Below are 27,038 nucleotides of genomic sequence, written 5' to 3'. Positions count from 1 at the left end.
GACAGTAATTAGCTTTATTTAAAAGTTTAGGTGAGTGTTAATTTACAATCTATTGTAAAAGATTATGTTACTGGATTCAACAAAGTACTTATTTTATTAAATAGGGTTCTGGGGGACTTGGATTCAAGTTCTGACTGAGCCAAAGTGCTTTTTTGATGCTGGGACAAGTCATTTATCTTAATAAATTCTAGAACTTTTTCCAATCTGTTTTGGTAAAGAGAGTTTCTTGATGAGGAGCTGTTACACTGGCAAAATCACAGGTTCATATGAAAAATGTGAAAGACATATAGGTTCTGAACCTCTGCAAGGCAAGTACTTTCAAATCCCTTCCAGGTTGAATGGATAATTGCAAGTCATAATTGCATTTAAAACTTGTGATTTAGTGTCCCGTCCCGTCCCCCTTCCCCCCCCCCCCCGCCCACAATTTAAGCTTGCTTTCATTTTTTCATCCTTTCAGTTTCCCTTACTATCATTAATTTGAAATGTTGACACTTGATGTGTAGATTAGTATTTGGACCTGATGTCCATATTGCTGAACAGGGTTGTATATGTGATTTTGTTGTGTACAAAATTTGCTCTCTCTTTGGAAAAATAATTTACAAAGAATAAGTTTTGGTGTTTGTAGATAGGTAAGTATCAATTGCAGGCAGCTAGGTGGCATAGTGGATATATTTCTGGGACTTAAGTCAGGAAGATCTGAGTTCAAATGTGACCTCAGATACACATTAACTCTGCCAAGAAAACCCCAAATGGAGTTATGAAGAGTTAGACAACAAAAAACATCGCAATTATCATACTTTATATTTGTATAGTACTAAATAGTTTCTATATAAAGATATAATTTACTTTATGCAGAACAGTAAAATACTTAAACCCAACATTAAGCAGTTTCCATCATTCTAAAAGAATAATTTATGAAATTGCCTATTTTATTTTATATACTGTTTTGCACTGCTTGTAATTTGTAATTTATATATATATATAAAACATAAATTATAATACATATTTTTATTTATGATATATATATTGTAAACATAAATTGATATACAATGTTTACAATGTTTTCACTCAGGCCTTTTGAATTTAAGTACTTCAAGAACATTTAATGCCTCCTTTTATTGTAGAGATGGTAAGTGACTTTTCCCCAGTCTCATAACTAATATGTTGGTGAATAAATGAATGAAGAAGCACTAGATTAACTCTTTACAGTGTGTCATGAACAGTGCTAAGATTATAAAAGCAGACACTCCTTTTTTTCTAGGAGCTTTTGTTTTTATAGTGGGAGAATTTACTGTGTATTAGGAGAGTGATGGCTTTAAAGTATTTTTAATTTGAAATGGTGAATGGAAGAGCCTTGAAGTAGATTAATAAAGAAAATGATGATGATGCATTTATATAGAACCTGCTACTCTATGTCAGACACTTGGCTAATATTTGCACACAATCTCCTCTTATTCTCAAAACAATCTGTCGAAGTAGGTACTGTTGTTATCCCTATTTTACAAATGAGGAAACTGAAGCAGAAAGGGTCACATAGCTAACATGGTTAAGGCTGGATTCAAATTCAAGTCTTCTTGATTCCATGTATAGCATTCTAAATAAACATTGTTGTGCCACCTTGCTGTACCTAAGAGATTGACAGTACAAGGTTCATGGAGGGAGATAAAGGATCATCTAGTAAGAATTAGAAAAAAATATTTCTTGAATATGATGAGTTAAGAAACAAGTGACTCTTTATGTCATAGTTGGAAAAAAAAATGTGATAATCTTTATTTAGAAATATAAAGGATATCTATTGGCACCTAATTCCGCATACAAAAATTGTGAATTTTAGTCATTATGTTTTCTTTATTCTTGTTTTTTTTTTAATTTTAAATCTTTTTTATACATTGTGTTTTATTCTGAGCTTAAGAAATATGTGTTTCCAAAACACAATGAAATGGGGATGGGGGAAGTTGATTGCACACGGAATTGCAAATCTATTATGTACAACTTGCTATTTTTAAATTTGTAAGAAAATTATCATTGTTGAGGGATGTTCAAGTTGACATCTTGAAGCTTTTTTTTTTGTTATTTCTCTACTTTTCCTCTCTCTCAAGGAGGCTACCATTAGAGACACATATGTATAAATATGTAAACTCATTCTATGCATGCTTCTTATCAGTTCTTTCTCTGGATGCAGAGAAAGTTTTAGTTTAGTTTACATATATAGAAATGATAGCTACTACTAGTGTACATTTTTAAAAACTGGCAAAAAATTGATTCAAATATACCTTCATTATTTTGGTGAAAAGCAATTTCCTAATTGTACTTTGTGAAATGAAGGTATGGAAAGAAACTTTTCAGTAACCAAAAGGGCACTTTTTAAAAATCTGGGATCTTCATGAAAGAGGTGTGCCTCTCTCATAACTCATTACTGTTCTTGATTCTTGGACTAAATATTGAATGAAACTTTTTTCTTTACCTGTCTTAAAGGGAGGGGGAAAATGTATTATTAAATAACTTATTTTTCTTCTTCATGGGCATTTGTTAAGTGATCCTGTTATGAAACTTTAAAAAAATCTCAGCTATTTTTAAATTTTTTAAAAAATTATTTTATTCATTTTTAGAGCAATAATGATTTTTCTCTTTTTCACCAAGTAAAATATTCTTGACCTATTTTTAAACTAACTCCAGGGCTCCACTTGGATACCATTTCCTGAGATCTTTCCTGATCTTTCCCTAAGAAAAATTACTTTTTGTGTTTTTTGATATATCTTTGTACATATTGTATTCTTTCTCTAGAAATGAAATAACAAATAAAAACAAAAAGGTTGGGAAAAAAAGGAAGGCATTAAATACCTTTGAAGGCAAGATTCTATTTTCATTTTGCTTTTGTATCCCTTTATCTAATGCATCATTTTGTAAGTTTCATAGGTGTGAAGAACTCGACTAGATTCTTCTTCCACTACACACACACACACAGACACACACACAGAGACACACACACACACACACACACACACACACACACACACACACACACACACGTCTTCAAGTCCTAAGTTCAAATTTGGCCTTAGACATGTAGTAGTTGCATAACTCTGGGCAAGTCATTTAATAGCTGACTGCCTCAGTTACCTCAATTGCATTATGAATAGCATATTTTACAGAGTTGTTGTAGCAGATGAAAGAATGTGTGGATTACTTAGCATAATGCCTGGCATATATAAAGTAGGAGTTTAATACTTGCATCTTCTGCACTGAGAGGTTTAGTGATTTGCCCCAGAGTCACACAACTAATAAGTTATCAGAAGCAGGACTCAGTATTCTTGATTGAAAATTAGATTCTGTATTCACTATGCCATGTTCCCTCTTCTCATATACCTAATAAAAGTTAATTAAATTGAAAAGGCTCCTAAAATATTTTTTGCCTAAAAATTTGAACCATTGAAGGAATAAGAGTTAATTTCTTTTTTGAAGTGGCATATTTCTCTTAGTTTTCAAATAAAATGGTTTATTATGTAGTGACTGAATTTTTTTCCCTTTACATAGAATATTTAAGATGAAGAGAAGTAGGTCCATGAAGTTCATGATCTTCTGTGCTTGGCAGGTAAACCTGCTTTTAACAAATATTCTTGATTATTTCATTGGATTCTATTTTTCTCCAGTTCAACTAGTTTATATTCATAAACTATAGGGAAAAAAATCACATTTATAGTTTTAATTTTTCCTTTAATTTTCAGTCACAGCTTGTTACACTACAGCTTTACATCTAAGTTATTTTAACATCAACAACTTAAAAAGGGAACATAAAAAAGAAACTAAGACCACATTTTTTACCATTTTTTTTCAAATTATACAAATAATAAAAATTATTGCTTAAGGTAAAAAAAAGTTTCAAAAACTATTGTTAAAGCTTCTTTCAGGTTTTAAAATCTCTAGAGGCAAAAAAGAATCTTTATAAATTATACAGTTATACAGATAAGATTTAAAAATTTTACAGATAAGAAAATTGTAGCTTAGAAAGTTTAAATAATTTGGCCAAGGGCACCAGGTAGTAAATAACAGAAGATTTTAAACCAAGGTACTCTTACTCCAAATCAATGCCCTTTCTATTATATACAACTTTTTTAATGCTCATTTCATTATTGTTACTTAAGTACAGGAATGCTGTGGTTTTGAACATGAGTGAATCAGTGGTTTTCTGGTAATTTTCTTTTACATTTCCTCTATCTTCCTTTTAATGTATGACAATTCATATTGTATTTTACTTTAAAACTCAAAATTATTTAAAAAAACCTAAAATTCATATAAAAAGAAATTGAATTACTTTAATGTTATACCTTAAATACAAAATAGTTGTTGAAAACTGGCCTGTAACAAGGCAGCAAAGAAAAGAAAAATCTAATATATAATGTTTCTATGAATTTTGGGCAAGTTGACACAGTAATTTAAAACTGAAACAGTTTCAAATTTTTAAGGCAAAGGTAGCCAGGCTTACAGATCTAGAATATATTTATAACCCCTTCTTTGTATATATCCTGACATTTCATAAATGCCATACACTTTATGAATTATATTTATGATTATGTTTGATCAAATTATATTGATAAAAAAAGATCATTATTTGCATATAGTATCCTATATGTAGAGAAACTGATAATTTTGTTCCTTTTTTTCTTATTACATTATTACTGGAAAACAATGAGTTTTATTCTTTGCTCTCCTGTAAAGGTCTTAAAAGATGGTGGAATTATTTAATTTGAAAGAGAGTAAGAAAATTTGCTATCAGCAAATTATAAGCTTTTACTTACATATTACTTAGCAAAATGACTATTTCTTAAATAGGAAGGACATAGCAGAGCCAATAAAAGTCACTATATATGAACTAGCAAACTCTGGTCTTTTAAGAGAAGTGATATAGAATTAAACTTTTATACTAAATAGGAAATGTAAAATATTGACAGTTATTCTTTATAGTACTTAATAGAATTATTAAATATTCTTTATTTTTTTAAGGGACCTTATTTTATGTAAATTAGGTGAAAAATCTATTATTAAATGAATAGTAACATTTTTAAAAGGCCTTCATTAAAAGCATGAAAGCAACACAAAAGAATAGTGGTTCTTATATGAATTCTTAGAACCCCAGAGATTTATAGAGTATCTCATAGGTTTCTGAAATAAAATTTAGTTATGATATACAGATTTAATTTGTTTAGATTTTCTATAGATGTGACTGCAGTGTTTATTGGGCTATGAAAAACAATCACAAAAAGTTGCAACCACAATTGCAATCACAATGATTCACCAATACTTCTAAGAGGTAGAGTTATTCATTGAATATTAAATGTCCAGTAGTTTCCCTCATGAGATGACTTAAAATTGCCATCAACATTGGAAAACTTTAGTGATTCTGTTAATCACTATGTGTAATGTAAAATAGGAATATTAGAAATTTTAAACATGGGGGAAATTTTAATGTAATGTTTCAGTCTGTTAATATTTATGCATAGCCATGTGAATTTTTTTTTTGTCTATAGAATTTTTTTTATGGTCTTTGAAATATTAACCAAATATTAAAAGACTCCTCTAACATTGTATATTTCTTTGATTTCTATCCACTTAATATATGTATTTGCTTTCTTGTAGTGATCACATTTACCATGTGATAGATTTAATAATTGCACTTACTGGGAATATTATTTTCAGGAGTTACAACATTTTGCAATTTGTAATCTCTAATTGGGTATTTTCAGATATTTCTATCTTTTACATCATAATAGAAAACAACAATTTTCCCCATGCCTGATTTTTGTTAAGAATTATTTTGAAAATTATTGACAGTTATTTCAAGGAAGAAAAAATGTAATCAAGTCACATATCTTATGGGAAAATCTTTCCCTGATAGTTATTAAAGAGTATTTTCAATCATGTGCAAAAATTGGATTTGATTACCATATTCTATTGTATAATGGCGGTAAGGTACTTTTAGAAAATAGATATATTTGCATGTTGAGGAATCTTGAGAAAGAGCAGCCTTTATTAAGGAGGGTTTTATTAAGAGCAGCAACTGACTGGATAACATTTACGAACTTTTCTTAACTAACAAATCTATTCACTAAATTTTTTTTTTTTACTCCCATGAAATGCAAGATTTTCTCAAGATGTCCATACACTTGTTTAGCAGTATTTTGTGTGTTGAATTTTACAACTTGATTTTATCAAAAAATTTTGTTGGACAGTTTTGAGTTGTGTTCATATGAGGGAAAGGATTTAATTTGTAGGAAAAAATATGTCTAATGAGTATTGTTGAATTCACACTAGCAAACAGTAGATTCTGGATCAAGGACCAGAGTTTAAATCAAAGCTCATAATTTATCATTACTTGCACAGTTTTGATCAAGTCACTTATAACCTTTTGTCCTTCAGTTTCTTCTTTTGTAAAATGAGGAGGTGGGTGAGACTAGATATTGTTTCTGTTTAGGTGATGTAGTATAGTTTATGTAGAATTTCTTAAGCTTATTGAGTCTCCCAAAGACTTTGGCTTCTTCCTCTAATCACTAAGTAAGAAAAGGAAGTGAAAGTCTTTTAAATGGTTTAAGTGTTGCTTTTAGCCTGTGGCAAAATATTCTGTGATGTTTAGACATATCTCTAAAGGGAGGAATTTGTATTGAATTAATTAGCCCCAAAGGTTTAAATGTGAATAGCCAGAAAATTGTCATAAATTCTATAAATTATATCTTGGTTTGCTGATCTATACCTTGTTTTACACACACACAGACTTTTTCTCGAAATAACACTTAATTTTAAAAACTTTGTGCACTGAGTACAGGAAATTGAGTTTTTTGTCTCTAAAGATAAATAATTCTATTTGGCTTTTTTTTTTTTTAATCAGTGCTTCATTTTGTAAGTTAAAAAACCTACATTTATATATATTTTTAATATATTAAAATTAAGAGAATAATTTGAATAATTTTTTATTTCATTCTTGCTTTAACCTTAGAGCTAGGCACTGGAACATTTAAAATCTTAAGACTTGTTTACTTCTTGCTTGCTTATAACTTAAAGAAAAAAAATGCTTATAAAAATTAAAATAGTTAATGTTAGCAAATTAGACTTCTTTTGACTCCTTTCTTTGATGGAGTGGCATATAAAATGACTACAATAGACAAACTAAGTGGAGAGGAGAACCATAGTTTTGGATAATCTATAATTTATATAAATTGTGATAGATAGTAATGTCTACCTGGCTATAGTTCATAAGTATGTTTAAACAACAAAGATTTTTCATATAACAATATACAAGAAAAGTTTTTTTAAATGTATGCTTTATGTTGAATTACTGTGACAGCAGAAATATATATATACACATTATATATACATATGTATGTGTTTGTATATGTATATATATACACACATATACTTATAGTTTTATAATGAAAATATACTTGATCCCAAGTGGAGTTGAAATTAGTAATTTGATGTAAATGCAAGATTAGGTTTGAAAGGTTAGAGAAAGGACAAAATAATGATAATATTATGTTTTATTAAAAAAAATCTCATATTACATTTTATTTAAAAAGTATTTCAAATTTCAGAGTAACAGTTCTTAAATTGGACAAAAAAAAATTAAGAAATTTAAAAAGGACCTAAACTATCTAGTAGTCCCATTAATGACTTCATTTATATGAATATATCACCTTTATTTATTTAATGTTTAACAAATTTACATTGGGTTTTTTTAATAGGTGATTCTTTAGCTCTTTTTCTTTCCCCATAAGTAGTATAATAGAAATAATAATAACTAGCTTTTAAATAATAATTGAAAGATTTGTAAAATGCTATGCATTCTCATTTGATCCTCAAAATAATCTTGTCAGGTAGGTACTGATGGTATCATTTTGATTTTATTGATGAGGAAACCAAGTTGACACCTCATAAGAGGTTAAATGGCTGGGCCCATTGACCATAAGTACTAAATAAATGTCATATACAAAAGTAAGCCCTGATTACTTCTGATTCCCAAGTCTGGCACTCTAAATTAACTTATTCTTAATAACATTTGTGTGAAGAGAGGACTGTAGAAATGATTGTTTTGATCATTATTTCACCTTTACACTTCTGATGTGTCCCTTTCTTATTGCCACTTGGCCTTGTGGGCTCTGAGGGACCCCTGAGTTTAAATCATTGATTATTGTTGGTTGTGTACGTTTCTATTCATGATGTGTCTTTTACATACATTTGCCTTTGTTAATACTCCATTTTTTTGTTATATTTTATTTGGTAGATTAAAGTGTTGAATGTTAATTTTAAAAACTACAACACCAGAAAATAATATTTTCTTTTTTGTTGTTGTTTTATCTTTTAGATAATACTATATGGGGATTTGCCAAAACATAAAGAAAATATAATATATTTATCAAATCATCAGTGCACAGGTTTGTATTTTGTTTGTCTGCAATGTAGGGTTTTTTTTTTTAAAGGTACACAAATAGTAAAAATAGGTTTACCATCCTTAATTTTTTAAGTGAACTATATAAAACATATACCTTGGAGTGTGAATGTACCTGAGCTTTTTTTCTTATTGGACATGCTTTTGAGAAGTCATAGATGTTAAAAAAAATTTTAAACCTCTTCCCCCATCCTGTTATAAATACTTATGATATGTTATATCACTAGCAGTTAATATAAGTTATCCAAAAGGCTGTTTTAGGAAGCTGTAAAAAGTTGCTTGATGAAATCTGTTTCGGAAACAGTGTGGTAATTGATAACTTTCATGTTGGATTTGGATGAACACTTTTTCACTATATCATGTTTTGTATACTGTTTTCCCCCTCTTAATGAGTTGGAAACAATGCCATATTTACTTTTAGTTACTGGGGAAATGTGAATGTATATTTTCATGTATAAAAATAATCTTACATTTTTATATTGATGTGATTTATAGGTACATTGTATTACATAAGGAGAAGCAGATAGAGAGCCAGCAAGGTCTGGGTTTTAAGTCTTGCTTGTGATATCATCTTCAGTTCAGACTATATCTTTTTACCATCTCTTGATGAGTAAACCACTAATAACAAAATTAAAGAAAAGTTAAGAAAAAAATCAGTGTAGCAAGTCACCAATACATCAATACATCATTTGAGTTTTATAAAATAGAATATGTATTGTTCCAGATTGAATCCCCACACATCTTTAACGAAAAGAGGGAGATGTATTTTCTTATCAGGGACAACTTTGATTATTGTAATTATGCGGTATTAAGGTTTTTTGTTGTTGTATTTAATTTTTTTTCCTAATAAATAACTGTTAATTTTGTATCTTACCAAAAATATTTGTTTTAAAGAGAGTATATAATCTTTGAAGAAATAGGATATTTTTAGGCCAATCTAAATTCATATGAAATATTGGCAGTTTGAGTTCAATGAATAGAAATTGAAAGTCCTTTGATACTTAATTCATTTGTCTTTCAGGGATAGTAATAGTCTAACCATTCCAGATAAATGCTTCTCTCTTTTTTTTCCTCCTCCCCCAACTTAATTGTATTTTTGGGAAAAATACTATTTAAAATAATTTTTAAGATTCACTTTTATAATATTTTGAGTTCTGCCCTTCCCCCCACCCCAAGAGATGCAGGTTATACATGTACAATCATAGTAATTCTATTTCCACATTAGTTGCATTATGAAAGAAGCAAAAAGGAAAAACCACGAGAAAGAAAAAAAAAGAATTGTATGTTTCATTCTGCATTTAGACTCCATAGTTTTTTCTTTGGATGTGGATAGCATTTTTCATCATGAATCTTTTGGAATTGTCTTGGGTCACTGTATTGCTGAGAATTGCTAAGTCTGTCATAGTTGATTGTTGCACAGTATTGCTGTGTTCAATGTTCTCCTGGTCCTCTTGCTTGCTTCACTAAGCTTTAAGTTTAAATATTAACAGGTTTTTTTTTTTTTTTTTTTTTTTGAGGCAGTCAAGGTTAAGTGACTTGCTCAAGGGTCACACAGCTAGCAAGCTTACTGAGGTCAAATTTGAATTCAGGACCTTCTGACTCCAGGGCCAGTGCTCTCTCTACTGTGCCTCTTATCTGTCTCAAATGTTTCTCTAAGACTATGAGGAAAAAGAAAGGCTAGTGCCATGGAAGTTCTTTTATTAAGGAATCTGAGAGTTTTTAATGTTCCCTGATACAGAATTTAAAATCTGCTTTATTTTTGGTACAGCTTAATGTCATTTTGTTTATGTACTTTGTCTTTGCTATTATAACTTAATATACTTTAGGAGTAATGCAGTTTTAAAATATCTTCTCTTGTCCCTTCCATAGGCTTGGTGTGACATAACCCCGATTTTCATTTTATTCCCATGGTTTTTAAAATTTTTTTTAATGAGTTGGGGCTCCAAAAAGTGTTTCTTGTAGCTACTAATGGGTCTCATTCTACTGATTGGTATGGAGGCTCTGGCCAGTCTAATGTACCTCCCCTCTATTGGTGCACTTACTATGATGGGCTCCTTTGGCACCTGGGACCAGAAAAAAGGCAAGGGAGATAAAAGGTGAAACTGAAATAACTTGCTTTTGTTTTGTGCTGACAATTTTTTTTTTTTTTTTGTTTTGTTTTTGCAAGGCAATTGGAATTAAGTGACTTGCTGATGGTCACACAACTAGTTAAGTGTTAAGTGTCTGAGGCCACATTAAGATTTGAACTCAGGTCTTCCTGACTACAGGGTCAGTGCTCTATCCACTGTACCATTTAACTGTTCCAACATTTTTGATAAAAGAATAATTTGAAGGCCTAGGCTAAAATGAAGATTTGGGATTGATTTAAGCTTAATTTAATCCATATTTTTCTTCACCCTGATTAATATGACCAGGAGGATTTATATGATTTTACTAGCATAATATAGATTAAAATGTACATGTGACATGTTTGACTGTTTCTTTAAAACAGATCCTATATTTTGTTGTTTCTTCCTAAGATTCTTATACAGTTGTTATTAGAAACCCATTATTACTAATTAGTAATTAGTGATGGTTGATATTTTTGTTTTGGAGTACAGATGTACAAATAGAAGGTGGTACTCAACTGCCTTAAACAAGTGGAGTGGATTTATTTCCCTAAATTCTTCAAAATCATTAGATTTATATTATGGAAACCCTTCTAATCCAAACAGGTATCAACTCTAAAACCTTATAGGATTAAAAGCCCTTTTCTCAAGATTTTTTTCCTGGGTCCTCCAGAGGTTCTAGACATTTCATAACAATATTTTGCCAGTTAAATAAGGGACTCTTTAGAGCCCAGTTTTTAGATCAGTTTTAAGGAAGAATTCATGACCTACTTCTCAAAAATTCAGTGGATATCTATCTGAGGGGGAAAAAGTGAGTCTTGATATTATCATCTTTGTAGTTACCCTATACCATATCCAGTCAGTTATAAAATTCTGTCCATTTTCAACTCTATCATAGTTCTCATTTCAGACATCAGCTTCTTTCTCTATCCTACTTGGGACATTTATCACATTATAATAATACCCTAATGTCTCCTCCTACTCCAATCTTTCTCTGTATTTTCATCCTTTCTAAAACTTCTAAAATCATTTTCCTAAAGTCATTCCCCAAATCAAAAACCTTTACTGACTCCCTATTAACATTGAGATCAAATAGGAATTTCTTAGGCAAATTAATAATCTCTACAGTCTAATTTTAATCTTCATGAAGTCAGTATTCCAGCCAAATTAAAACTACAGGACTACTGGTTATTTCCATATTGCATTTGTCTTCCTTCCTATAATTCCCTTCTTCCTCATTGCTACTATTGTCTTATGGAACCATTCTTGGTTACCTAGCTTTAAGTATTCTCTTCCTTGAATTTTCCTGGTGCACTTCATCTGATTTGTCCTTTGTGATCTTAATCTTGCTTTATATTGTACCTGTTGTCTTATCCCCGCTGGTAGAATATGAACTCACTGAATTCTAGGATTGTTTGTCTTTCTTTGTGTCTTCACTGCTTATCAGTGTGCTTGACTGATATAAATGATGGCACATAGTCGATTGCTTGAATAAAATGTTAGTTAAATTGCATTGTCTCTTCTACTTGCATGCTAATGGACTCTAGAGAGGTGGTGTTAAATTCTTGAAGGAGGTTAAAAATTCTCACTGGAATCTTGGGTGGAGCTTAGGGGTGCTATAGGGCATCTGTCTTTTCATTTCGGGAGAAGACTCTTCAGGTGCTTATAGTATTCCCAATTTTGAACTAGTCCCAATTTCTAATTCCAAGGAGCATTAGAATTTCTAGTTACTTAATAATGTGGTACCCATAACATAACTCAGTGAACCATTTAATTTACATATATTTCTTTGGTCATCTTGGACACATTACTCTCTTTACTTTAAAAATTACAGCTTAATGTTTTGCAAGTTATAATTTTAATGGCATAATGTTAATTCTGGATTGACATATAAGAAACAGTTTTTATTTACCATGGGTGCATATGTTTGCATGTATGTGTATTCCCCTTTCTAACTAGATTACTTCTTAGGTCTCTTGACCATTTATTACTTTGAATCATTCATTATTTAACTTCTAATGGGTTCTCCACCACCCTTGTTTTCTGGGAAAATTTCCTATTTCTCAATTGCTCTTTACTTCTTATTGTCTTTGATTATTTATACTTCCTTTCCCCTATTCAGTCAGTCCTTAATTTTCTATTTTTTCTTTATGCCAATACTTTTTAATTTTAAAGTTGTGAATATATATAGGGAGATTATTTAATTTGTCTTTTTATAAAGCAAAATCCTTGCCTGTTAAATGTTAGACCCTGGGTTTGGATCCAGGAGACCTGGATTTAAATCTGATGACAACTGTTCATTCTGTTCAATGGAATTCAGTTTATTAAATACCTAGAATTTCCAGGTACAATGCCAGATGCTGGTAATTTCAAGACAAAAACAAAAGAGTTACTTCCTCAAGGAGCTTAAGTTCTTTTGGAGAAAGCCTGTCCAAAAATGAGCATCCATTATAATTTGAGGATGTGGAGAACATTAGTGACTGGGAGAATCTGGTAAAACTTGGGAAAATGCTCCTTGACTAAATCTTAAAAGGATGATTTTCTGATAATGGAAGACAGTCTGAAAAGGTGCAGAATTAGGAAAATATAGTGTAATATAAAGTAACTATGCCAGTGTGGCTGGAATATAGGACATGTGAAATAGGGTTAAAGTGAAATAAATCTGGGCAAGTTGGAGCCAAATTGTAATAGGATCGCTAAATACTAAACCCAGGTGTGTTATCTTTGGGAAATCCTTTAACTTTCACTCTTGAGTCTTTATTTTCTCATTTGCAAAATGGGGATGATAATTATTATACTACTTAGGATTGCTTTGGGAGAAACATTTTCTATATGGTAAAAAACTATATAAATACAAATAGATATTACTATATTATCATTCTCATACTACCAATGTAAAAAAAAAGTGCCAAAATTATTCAGAAGGGAAGTATGTTTTTTGAGTCAGTGTTGGGGATTATTATTCAAAACATTGATGCCTTAAGTATACTCTATATTTGTAATTAATATTAATACAGAAAGAATTTCTTTATTGGTACTTAGCCATTTGGCGATTTTATCTAGAACATAAGCCAAGAATTCAAAAAGGAAGTAAAAAGGTAATCTGTAAATAGCAAAAGTAAAGTCACAAACTCTGCACTTCATAGTAGAAATTTTACACTACCACCACTAACACCCATCCCCATTCAAAGTCTATTTGCTTATTAGAACTTGTATTTGGTGAGTTTTGTTTACCTGGTTTCATAGCTTGCAGTGGCTTGGGAAGCAACCACTTATAGGCAACCATGATGATATCATGCTGTTTTTCTTGGTATCATGAAAAGAAAGAGAAAATGTGTAAAAAAGCAGACATAAAATGAACCCTGTAGTCTAGAGTAATCTAAAGGCACTCACATTTCTATATATTTTTGTACTTGCTGAGGGCATCATTTTGTCAGCCACAGTAACAGGTCTTAGGGCTATAAAGTACCTGAGAAATAATGGATTTATTAAGTAAATTAAATAATTACATTAAGTGATTGGCTTAACTTTAACTTTTTCATCTTAGAGGGGGAAAAAAGACTGAGAGAAGTGAAGTAACTAACTTGTCCAAGGTCACAATCGGTCAGTGTCAGAACCAGATGAAAAAGATTGCAGGTGTTTTAACTCCTAATCCGGTGTTCTTTTTACTTTATCAAGTTGTTTTATTTAGAATTGTGAACCTAAGTCATCAAGAAAAGGTTAAATTATGTTTACTCTGTATAGGCAGGGAAGTATTTAGTTCTTCATTGATTCTGGGTAATTTTTTGATGTTAGGGTGGGAAGTAGCAACATTTGTAGAGAAATAATTACTTAACCTATCAAGAAAACTAAACAAGTATAGTATCTTTAGAGCCCATAGGAATTTAAAAGATTATTTAACTCCATAGCAAAGTTTGAAGTAAAATCCAGATTTTTGACTAACTTTAGTAGTTTTTTCTACTATATCATGTTTTCTGTTCTCTGATGGATCTAGGATTACACCATCACCACCAACCACCCCAAAACAAATTTTTTTCCTTTATATAGATGGGATATAAAGAGGTTCTAACTGGGTTCTAGGAATACCTGTTTTTTCTCAGGATTGTTGAGGAGAGAGTGACAGAGAAGACAAACTCTAGATATCAAGCCATGTTCTAAATACTATATTGTGAAAATATTACTTTATAAGATGAGCAGCATGTGGATTCTCCCAGAGAATTACAAAATCTGAGAGTTGGAAGGTACCTCAATGATTACTTGGTCCAACTCACGGGAAAGAAATTGCTACTGAAATATACCCAATAAAAGTGGTTAATGTAGCCTTTACTTGTAGAATTTTTGTACAGTTAAATTTTTTTTCTTGACAGCAAACTTCAATTTGCTCTCTTTTCACCATTTATCATATGCTCTTGGCTCTTTCATTTTACAGTCCAAATGGAAAAAGTCTGGTTCTTTCCCTCATGACAGATCTTTAAATGCATGAAGAAAGGTTTCATATCCCCTTGAGTCTTCTTTTCTTTAAGCTAAATATGCCTAGCACCCACAAACCTTCATTCTTAAGACACTAAATTTTTAATTGACATCTTAAGTTCTCCCTGGAATCCCCTTTTAAAAATTTATAACAGGAAATTTTCACATTGATGTCCTATTCACACATTAATTTTAACATTGCCAACTTCTCTATCCAAAATATATTTTGCCCTTTTATAAATTCTAGATTGTGCTCAGTATTAGTATTCTGATCAATGACCACAGCCTCAGAATAATTTTGATTCCTTCCTCTCTTTTATCTCTTGCATCTTATTTGTCACTAGGACATACTTTTTTATGCAACAATTTTTGGGTTTCCATAGTCTAGGACTTAGGATCTTGTGATCTTGTGCCAAGATAGTTGCAACAACTTCTTAGTCTTTTCTTGGTATACTTTTTTAATTCAGTTGTGTATGCCCAGCTAATAGAAGTATGCTATTCAAACACAAACCATGTTTTTCTCTCCTATTTAAAAAATCTGTTGCTAGTTTTAAAAAATCCAGATTTTTATCCCTGTTTTTGCACCTTTTCCTTTTATTATTTCCTGTAGTGTACATTTCCGAGGCCTTCTCTTTAAAATGAAGATAATTTACTTGCCATTATTTGTATTATGTAACTTGCATATTTCCATTTCTGTACATACATATTTGACATTCTCTTTGTTGAGAAAATACTATCCTTTCCTTTTTCTTTTTTTCTCTTCCTAAAAAGTTTTCAGTTATGGATTTCACCAGAACATATTCCTCTATTTGACACACTCAAAAATCAGTTATTTCTTTTTGTACTATAAATTGTGTTGTGCTTGACTTAAGTTTTGCTCTGTAAATTTATTTTCAGTTAGTATACACACCCACACCCACACTCACATGTGAGTATAAGTTTCTTGGTGTGGGGGAGGGGGTGTGTGAGCATGTCTTTCCTGGGTCCTTCCATATCACCTACCATATATGTATCTGTGCACAATAAATCCTTAGTAAATCTAGACTGGCTTTTCTGTTATGGATCCCATTTAAATTTTTCAATCTACAGATATTAGTTTAAAAAAAAAACTATAAAGCTTTACCTTTTTATGTCATCCCCCATTTCCATCTTAGAAGAGAAAAAAAATTATTTGCCTTTAAAAAAAATTTTTTTTTTGCCTCTTATATATGTTATATTTATGATGGTGGTTTTTTTTTTTTAAATGACCATTGAATTCCTGATATTTTAAAATATAATAAAATTTTGCTTTTTTTAGGGTCTAATTTTATAAATTGGTTACATCTAAAATTGTTATTTGATTATGAATATTATTTTGTTTTATGGAGTAGATAGAACTTTCTGGCAACTTTTTGAAGCAGTTTTATGCTAATGAGTTTGGGTTTGTTTTGGCAGTTGACTGGATTATTGCTGACATTTTGGCAATCAGGCAGAATGCTCTTGGACATGTACGCTATGTTCTGAAAAATGGCTTAAAGTGGCTTCCGTTGTATGGGTGGTATTTTTCTCAGGTAATTTGTTTTCATTTATTTTCTTAGTTTTGTGGTATTATTGTAGGTGCCAGCGTCTTATTATAAACTAAAATATTTTTATGATAAACTTCTTGTAGATGATTTGAAAGAATTTTAAAATGTAGTAAGTTTAAAACTTCAAAGTGTATTAAAGGTAAAAAAATCATTGTGAAGGTATGATATTTCATGAAATACATTATCTTAGGGAATAAAATGATAAAGGAAAGTAATGCCCTCTGGGATTATATATCCCTTAGTAATTATTTACTAAATTCCATATAATTTTTTCCTTGTTTTATAAAGGGTAACTGTTCTTATTTTTATTTTTCTTGATAAAATTATTTGATATTTAAAATTTTCTCAAGTATGAAAGTGATGATATATATGAAAATAATCGTAAGGTATATTTGTAATATGGGAATATTTTTCAGTAGTTGAAGGATAATAGATAGCAGATAAAAATATCTACAACAACAAAAACATACATATATATACACACACACATACATACACATACTGTCAGTGTATATATTGAGAAAAATAATGACTTTAGGACTTTATGATAGGTTCATATTATTACATCTTGTTTAACAACAGATATTATTCTTTGATAAAAAAGACCTATTTTCATTCACATTTATTGATAAAGCTAAACTCATTTTTTAAAAAAAAGTTTTCTTATATAATGGATATGTAAACAGAATTTTGCTTTGAAGTTTATAATGACTAAATTTTGTACTTTATAGATTTTGCCTAAAATAATTTTGTTTTTTTTTTTGTCAGAAGCAGGAATCAAATAAGGGAAATAACAGATTGGTAATGAGGTGTCTTGTAAGGCAAAACAAATTGGTTTGGTCAGCTTTATTTAAAGATTTAAAATTTTGAATAAAATTCTTAAAGGCCTAAAAAATCCCTCAATAATAATTCACTAAATTTATTTTATATCTTTATCTCCTTACTCAGTATTTTTTAGTTCCAAGTATAAAACGTCCATTCTTTCTATTTATTTTTACATATTATATCACCATTGAGTACAAATATTATGTTGTGGAATTAAAGTATGTCAAAATTAAAGGGCCATTAATGGTCACCCAGCTTTTTGCCTTCATTTCACTTATATAAAATGAATTTTCAAATGATGCAGTTAAACCAGCATAGATTTTCAATAAAATTTAAAGTTAATGGAATTTTTGATAGTTTATTGCTTATAGGTAGATTAACTCATAAAAAGATGCCTAGGGTTAATTAATAGATGCTGGTATATTTGTAAATTCTTGTTATTTTTTGATCTAAATTTTTATCATTATGGGGTTTTCTTCTTGTCCTATGTAATTCTTTTCCTTATATTTATTAATGATAATATCTTATTTATATAGTGCTTTGTGGTTTAAAAGGGTGTATGGGCATGTATATGTGCTGTGTGTGTGTATGCATACACATATATACATATATAGACATACTTAAAACTATGATGTAGATAGCATAATAGGTAGCAATGATATAACAATTACTACTTATATCTAGCAGGTGTTCTACAGACTTTTTTAGGAATCTCATTTAATCTTCATAACACATCTTTGAAGTAGGTGTAGTATGAGTATTTATCAGTTAACTAACATTTATTCAGCACTAAGTACTCGGCATTGTGCTAAGTAGTGAGGTTATAGAGAAAGGCAAGAAAGGAGATGCTAAAAGGGGGCAAGACAATATGCAAAAACTATGTACAAATAAGATATATAGTTATTTAATTATGCACACATATATACATGATAAATTAGTGAATAGTCTTAGAGGGAAGGAGGGACTAGGAAAAGCTTCTTAGTTAAAACATTAGTTGAGACTTACAGAAATCCAGGAAGGGGGGAGAGTATTCTGGGTATGGGGGACAACAATTCTGTATCTGGAATTGGAGTGTCTTGTTTGAGGAATAGCAGAGAGGACAGCATCAATGTGTGTGCTAAGGAACAAGGTATATGAAGACTGGAGAGGTAGAAGTGGACCAAGTTATGGGAGGGTACTAGAATCCAAAGATCGGAATACCTAGAGTTGATAGTTGTGTGACCCTGGGCAAGTCAACAATTTTCCTCATCTGTAAAGTGAACTGGACAAGGAAATGGCAAATTACTCCAATATCTTTATTAAAGAACCTCCAAATGAAGTCACAGAGAGTTGAAAACAACTGAAAAATGAATGAATGTCAACAACATGATCAGAACTATACTTTAGGTAATTCAGTTTGGCAGTTGACTACAGGATGAATTGGAGTGGGTGAGAGATTTGAGCCAGAGAACAACCAACAAGCTATTGCAATAATCCAGTTATGAGGTGATAAGGACTTGTTTACCTGGGTGGTGGTAGTATCAAAGTAGAAAATGGGACATATACAAGATATAGTATAATAAAGGTAGAAATAACCCAGATTTGACAATTGCATTAATTATGAGAAAGTGAGAGTAGAGAATTAAAGTTAGTATCTAGATTTTGAATTTGTGTGATTGGGAGAGGGTGTTACCCAAGAAAGAAATAGGGAAGTTAAAGGGGAATGGTTTGAGGGAAAAGATAACTATTGCTGACCTCCTACCACTCATTAAAAACTAGGAGGAGGGTAAATCCTTATAACAAGTAAATTTATAAAATCAAGCAAAATAAATCCAGATAGTAGCCATATCCAAAATTATGTGCTTTTTACTTTGTGTCTGTTACCTCTCTGCCAAGAGGGTGAGTAACATGTTTCATTATAGGTCTCTGAATACATAGTTCTTTGCACTGAATGGAGTTCTTAAGTCTTTTTTCTTTTTAATTTTGCTTTCATTTATAAATTGTTATTTAGATATTGCTAATTCTAGATCACTTCATACTACCTAGATTTTCTGAAATTATTTCTTTGATTGCTTCTTACTTAAATAATATTCCATCACATACATAGAACACATTTTTCCCTTCCTCTCCCTTATTTTAATCATACTTCAAGATGGACTTTGTTTTACTTAACTCCTCAATATTCTCTTCCCTCTAAACCCATTTGCCCCCTCCATTTCCCCCTTGTTTCTTTGTTGAGTTTGTTGTACTTTTACACCAAACTTTATATTGTACTACACATGTATTCAATTTCCTTTTGCTGATTGTATATAAGAATGAGGTTTATCTACTATCCAACTCCTTCCTCCATGTTTGTATATTTTCATACATTCTATTTGTGAGAAATAGCAAGTTATACCACCTTTTTCCTTGTCTCTGTATTGTTTTACCCCCTTTATTCTACCTTCTTACTTTTCCCTTGAATTCCCCAGAATAGAAACAGTCTATCTCCCAGGATCTTTTTTTTTTTTTTTTAAATAAAAATTCCTTCAATGACCTTTGAAGGCATTGCTATCCTGAAATTATACTTCCTTTATTACCCTATTAAAATATTGGAACTCTGTCATTCTACAATTCCTTCCTGTTTCTTATGTAAATTTACTTTTGTAAGTTTCTCTAGACTTTTCTGTTTGCGTGTTCAAATTTCCTGTTCAACTTTTTTTTCCCCCTCCCCAGAAATGCTTGAAAGTCCCCTCCTTTTTAAAGGTCCATGTAGGTTGTATTCACCTTTACAAGGCAAGTTTTTCTACTTTTGTCTTTTGGAATATTCTAAGACTCTTCTTATTTATAATATTAGCTGTGAAATCTTAGTGATGTTCTTTGGAATGTAGTGTCAAAACTTTTTTTTAAACATTGTTTTCAGGGAGTCCAGTGATTCTTAATGATCTCTTGTTCTGTTTTCCTGGTTAGTTTTTTTTTTTTAATCTCAACTTAAATTACTCCTCTATCAAGTAATATAGGCCAATACTTTTTGTACCATGAAATGTCCTAGAGAGATGCCTAAAGTAGCTTTTTTAGTGTTTATACCTTGTTGGTTCATTTAAATAGCAATATTGCTATATTGCCAAAAAATTCTACAAAGATTAAGCATTATATGTTATTTAAAGTTTATGTATGTGGGAGAGTTGTCTTTTGAAAAATTATTAGGATTTATATTATTAATATTATCTTTAATACTATTCATTAATTTTTGCTATTTTATATTTTTAAAAAATCATTTAATAGACAATCTTAGGACTTGTCTCCAACATGATAGCCGCTATTTATATCTTAAATTCCACCCAACTCTGAATCCTAATGCAAGTTACCAACCTTTTCATTGCCCAACTACTCCCAGGTGAGTGTCATGGTTTTTGGGACAGATAAAAGTCCTGTAGATAATCACAACACCAGAGGACTAGTGATTTGGGGGAAATTGCTATCACCCCATAATTTGAGCCCAAGAGGCATTTCTTACCTTTAACAGAGATCCTTCAGAGGCCAGACTTTATTCTAGTCAATGATTTTTAAATAAGAATCCTGGCTTGTTCGTAACCCCCACCCCTACTCCTTGTCCTCTTTTTTTGTTTTTGGATGGAATAGATTTTTATAGAATAAGTGGGCATGGATGGGATATGACCATTATAGATCTTATTATATCTTTTTTCCACAAATCCATTCTTTTTCCAAATTTATGTTTCAAATAAAGACTACCCCCTCTTTCTAGTCATCTACATTTATAACCTTACTCTTACCTTTAACCCCTCATTTTCCTTTATTCCACATAACTGATCAATTGCCATGCCTCTACTCGTAGAGCCACAACTCTACATTTATAACCTTACTCTTATTTTTAACTTATTATTTTCCTTCATTCCACATTTCTGATCAGTTGCCATATCCTCTACTCATAGAGCCACAACTCTAGTTCAGGCTTATTATCTGGACTGTTGACATAAATAAACATGTATATATATGTGTGTGTGTGTGTGCGGGTGTGTACACACACATATATATATTTCTTAGAATTTTATGTTAGAATTTTCAGTCTGTTTTGGTTTCAAATCCTACCTCTGACACCAACTATATGTGATAGTTAATCTCTCTATTGTGTTCTTATTTGTAAAATACTGCCTTTCTCATAAGATTGTTGTAAAGAGATGAAATAATTTGTGTAAAGCATTTTGTAAATCTTTTGACCCATTATATAAATGTGAATGAAAATTCTAATATTTTGAAAAGAACAATGTTGACTGAAAATGCTGTTTCTTTTAAAGGGAGCTTAATATAAAAAATAATTTGTTCCTAAATATAAATAGAAAAATAAATATTGCTATAGACTAGAACTGAAAGGTTTTTCTTATTTGAACATTAAATTGTTCTTTGTATCAACCCATCCTGTTTAATACCCATTACTTAGTATAGTGCTATAGAAACATAATCTTTTAGCATTACATCTGGAATTGTTCATTTAAGAATAATGTTGTATAGGATAGCTAAGAATTTCATAATCCTTATATATTTAGAAAATTGTTTTATTGTTTTGTGTATATACTTGTTTTTTTCAACATTCATTCTATCTTGAGTACTGGTCATCTGAATTTTAAGATGAAATGATTTCTTTTTTAATTTTCTTTGTCTAAGCATGGAGGAATCTATGTAAAACGAAGTGCCAAATTTAACGAAACGGAAATGAGAAACAAGCTACAGAGCCAGATGGACACAGGCACTCCAGTAAGATTATGCTATGTTCTTCCTTTGTTAATGTAATTGTTATTTGCCTATCATCCACTGTTTTAACTAAAGAAACCTTTTTTTCCCTCTCACATTATTAGAAATATCACATTGATTTTAATCAGGGAGGTTTCACTTTTGGCAATGCTTATTCATTAGGTAACCTCCAAAATCCCTGTTAGCTACAAATTCTATGGCATATTTAGTGCATTTTTGTTGGGGCTATGTATAAAGTAATAAACACAAAATGGATAGACCAAAGTTTTACTTATTATTATGAATATTAATGTCAATTGGTCAATTCATTGATTAGTATGAACTATAATATGGCTAAAATTAACATTTTAAATTTCTCTCTTTTATTCATTGTACAAATATATAGAATTAGCAAAAACTAAATGACTCTGCCTTTCAACAATAAATCCTTGTGTGGAGGATAGTTTTTTTTAAAATTGCTTTCGTTGAATTATCTGAAAGTTGCTTCAATATTCATAAGTTTACAAACAAAAAAATTATAATAGTCATTTTTAGTGGTATTTTGTAATGGCATGACTTTGCTACCAAAAAAATTTCCATAATTTTCTATTAAAAAATATTGTTTATTACTAAATGTTTTTTTTTTTCCCCCATGACTTCTCTTTAGGAAAAAAGTTCAGTGATTGGAATTGTTATATTTTGATTTGTTCTTGATGTTATAATGTGGTATAACTTTTTGTCCAATTGTGTCTAATTCAAGTGAGAGATTGAAGGTCATTTTAAAGAATATAATTTTAATGTGGTCTGGTGAATTAGAAGTAAAGTATAATATTAATAGGAGTTTATTCTCTACCATAAAACCCTGTTATTATTTAGTTTATATATTATATGTGTGTATTTAATATGTTTAAAACATTTGCATATTTAAGTCATTCCTTAAGTATGAACTTTAAAAATTTTTGTTTAGAGGTAGAGGTGTCACATAGTGTGGTTAATTTTTTTAAAGCACTATTTTGCTTATATCACAGTGAAGTTATATGTTTAGTAAGGCAGGTGACGATGCTAGGTGCCAGATTAGTCATAACTCAAATTATATGTCATGAAGAATTCATAAGGTTGCAATTAGAAAATAATTCTGATTTTTAAAAAAGATTTATTTTTTAATATGTATAGGAGAACTGTACATGTTTAACATTGGATTAATTGCTATGTAGGGGAGGGGGTGAAGGGAAAGGGAGGGAGAAAAATTTGAAACACAAATGTTTTACAAAGGTGAATGTTGAAAACTATCTTTGCATGCATTTTGAAAATCAAAAGCTATCAAGTAAAATAAAAAAGATTTATTTTAAGGCAAGATTCTAATACCTTAAATAAATATTATAAATAATACTTTATAGGCTGTTGCGTAGCACAATGGATAGAGTTCTGAGTCTGAAGTCAGGAGTACCTGAGTTTAGACACTAACTAGCCATTCAACCCTAGGCAAATCACTTAACTTCTTGTTGCCTCAGTTTCCTCAACTTTAAAGTAGGGATTGTAGCACCTACCTCTCAGAGTTGTAAGGATCAAATGAGATATTTGTAAAGCTCTTAGCATACTGCCTGATACATGTACATTTTTAATAAGTGTTCTTTTTTTTTTTTATTTACCCTTTAAAGGCTGATTTTTGTACTAGCATGTGTAAATGTATTTATATATATTCATTATAAGTAAATAGTCTATATTGTTATCAAATATGTAGGAGATAAACAGACACTGCTAATATGCAGAAAGTAGGATTTTGTTTGTGTATATGGAGAGAGAGAGACAGCATGGTATATGTGATTAAAATTGTTTTCCCCCAAAAAAAATCAATTCTCATTGAGTCTTTTATTTAAAAAATAATTTAAAAAATAAATACTATTAGGCATTATCAAGACTTTGCTTTTCCTCCTTGAATTTAGATAGTATTCCATCTCTTATGTCTAGATGCGGTGACCTTCAACAACCTGTACTCCTTATCCAGGTGCTGGTTCTGTTCTTTTGTATATTATTCTTAGCAGTTTACTGCAAATAGATACTTTTCAAACAGAAAAGAGAAATATTAATAATGTTCATATTGCTTTAACAGAATTAATCACTTTAGTTTGCTTTGCTTCTTTTATAAATAATGTAGTTATTTTAGTTAGAAATCTCTTAAGTTCTTCTTTATTGGTTCACCAATAAAGCTTGAATTTTGACTAGACATCTATGTGTAAGAAACTCTGCTGAATGCTAGAGATGCAAGGGCAAAAATGAAAGTCTGCTTCCTTAAAAGGAACCTGAATTTGCTAGGGAAATTGAGTAGATTTGACATATAGAGAGATAAGTAAAATATAAGATAGAGGGAATGCCAGATAAAGCATTAAAAGAGTATTTGAGTAGGAAAGGAGCTTGAGCTACTCTGGGTAGGGGTTAGAGGAACTTGGGGAGGCTTTATGGATATGGTATTTCCTGATAAGATAGAAAGAGAAGGAACTTAAAAGACTAAAATGGAGAAGTGAATTTCAGGATTTGGGATATGATTTATACTAATGCCTCAGCAGAGAATGGTTTGACATGGACTAATATCTAATATGGAAAAATTTAAAAAGAAAATGACCTAAAATTAGGCTGGAAAGTTAGGTTGAAGCCATAAATGTTCCACTTAAAAGTTTTTATTTTATCCTCGAAGCCAGGAGGAACACATTAAAGTTTTATAATTAGAGTAGTAAAGTGCTCAAATCTGTGCCTTACAAATATTATTTTGGGAATATGGAAAATGAATGGATTAATGAAGGAGAAACATGAAAATAAGGAGACCAACTTAGAAGGCTTATTGTGGCAAATATCAATAGGAACACCTAGATTTTGATAGTTGTGGTGGGGTGTTGGTGCCTGTGGAGTGTCCTAATGGAGGTAGAATAGATACCCTTGGCCATTGACTAGATATGGACTTGAGGGACAGTATGGTTCTCAATGTATATGTATAATTTTTTGCTTATTGAACATTGAAGCTATTCCCATTTCCATGATTCTTTTGTGAAATGGGTCAGGAATATTAGAAAAATAAGAGGGGTTAATAGATGGAAATTCTTGACCTCTGCTTGCTCATTTTTCTTCAATTCTTATGACTCATTTTCCACAGAACTTTGGGTAGATTTCTCATTTGTATTTATCTGGCTTACTTTTATCATAGTTATTTCTATATATTTATTTCCTTTCTTTGATTAAGTCCCTTAAAGGTCGGGTCTGTGTTATATTTATTTTGGCTTTCTCCATAGAGACAGTGAAGTGGTAGGGGATAAAACACTGCATAGATTCAGGAAAACCTGAGTTCACATCTGGCCTCAGATTCATAAAGGCTATGTGACTTTGGGCACTTAAATGCTATTTGCCTCAGTTTCCTCACTTGTAAAATGGGGATACTAACAATATCTTTCAGGGTTGTTGTAAGGATCAGAAAAGATAATAGGGCATGGAAGGCATATAATGTTTATTCTCTTCCCTTTCTAGTACACTGCAGTGTACAAATTAGGTTTTTTAAAAATGCTTGTTGAATTATTATTGGTTTCTTTTGTTTGTGTATTTTTAGCATTGTAGCACAGTACTTGACAATAGTAGGTATTTAATAAATGCCAATTGATTGTTTTCAGTACTTTATTAAACCTATTCTATCAAATATCCTTTTCTTAGAAGGCCTGTGAACTGTGCTTCCATTTGGCCATAATATATCTTTCAGTTTTGATTTATGTTGAGTGTTAATATGAACTTGATTCAGTTTGTCTAACTCACAGAATCATGGTCTGAAGCTAAAAATGAAACTAGCTGGTACAGTGGATAGAGGCTGGGCCCAGAAGTCAGGAACACCAAAATTCAGATCCAGCTTCTGATATGGAAGAACTGTGTAATCCTAGACTGGTCACTTAATTTCTGTCCGTTTTAGTTCCTCAACTGTAAAATAGAGATAAAAATACCTGAACATATTTTGAAAATCAATGAAATAATATTTGTAAAATGCTTAGCACTGAATAAACTTGTAATAAAAGCTAATTTGTTTTCCTCTACAATATTACTGAAATTCATTTAGTTCAATCCCTGTCACATTAAAGAGGAGAAAAGTGAGGTTGAGAGGTTTCAGTGAATTCATTATACAGTTTAGAAAGTTAGAAAAGCGTTTTTTAATTAAATTTAAAAAATTTTTATTCTAAATACAGGACTTCGCTATAGGAATATGATTTTGTTGGTCATTGAACCCAGATTAGATTTTTAAAGTACCAGCCATTATTTTTATTTTTGTAGTTGACCTAAGGATTGGATGATTGATATCATCTAGGTAGAAATAAGGAAATGATTTGGTTTTGATTGCTATAAATAATGATAATTCTATAATATTTATTGTAGATTTCTTGAAGTTTCTAAAAATAGTGAAAACAAACTGTTTAAAATAAGTGTATGCATGGGATATACATATATGTGTATATAGATATCTATTTGAAAATTATAATATTACATATATATACATATGTATACTTTTCTATATAGTGTCAAAGAAAGAATATTATATCTTGTGCTTAGAAGTCTGCCAGAAAAAAGAACCATTTAATTTCTTGTCATTTTATGTCCAAATCCTTGGGTAAAATGTAAAAATTGGTATAATTCCATCATGTCTCTCATGCCCTAAGATACTTTGAAGTAAAATTTTTAAGACTATTCAACAAGGAAAGTATAATATGTTAAAATACAATTTGATGTTAACACTAGCCTAACCAATTCCTCCTAGATTATTGCTTCTGGGTTTGAAAAAATTTTCCTTCACCTTGAATGCCAAAGAAAACCCTGCTTTTTTTGGTTGATCTTTGCAACAGTTCCTTAGGTGGTTAGGTGATGCTAATAACATCTAGAGTTAAGTTTTGGTATCATCCTTAA

The 27,038-nt window shown here is 30.6% G+C and overlaps 1 protein-coding gene across 3 annotated transcripts in view; it reads left to right on the top strand.

Annotated features, from left to right (window-relative positions):
* Window positions 1-27,038, top strand: part of AGPAT5 (1-acylglycerol-3-phosphate O-acyltransferase 5) — a 60,011-nt gene that overhangs the window by 3,523 nt on the left and 29,450 nt on the right. For 2 of the 3 annotated variants that reach the window (XM_051975991.1, XM_051975992.1), the window contains exons 2-4: window positions 8,354-8,423; window positions 16,450-16,565; window positions 22,047-22,136. In XM_051975991.1, the coding sequence (XP_051831951.1) occupies window positions 8,354-8,423; window positions 16,450-16,565; window positions 22,047-22,136 (276 nt within the window). The remainder of the gene's footprint in view (window positions 1-8,353; window positions 8,424-16,449; window positions 16,566-22,046; window positions 22,137-27,038) is intronic. The other variant, XM_051975993.1, reaches the window with a different exon arrangement.

Source organism: Antechinus flavipes, chromosome 2, assembly GCF_016432865.1.
Source record: "Antechinus flavipes isolate AdamAnt ecotype Samford, QLD, Australia chromosome 2, AdamAnt_v2, whole genome shotgun sequence".
In the NCBI taxonomy this organism is placed as follows: domain Eukaryota; kingdom Metazoa; phylum Chordata; class Mammalia; order Dasyuromorphia; family Dasyuridae; genus Antechinus; species Antechinus flavipes.
This window is presented reverse-complemented; position numbering and strand designations above follow the sequence as displayed.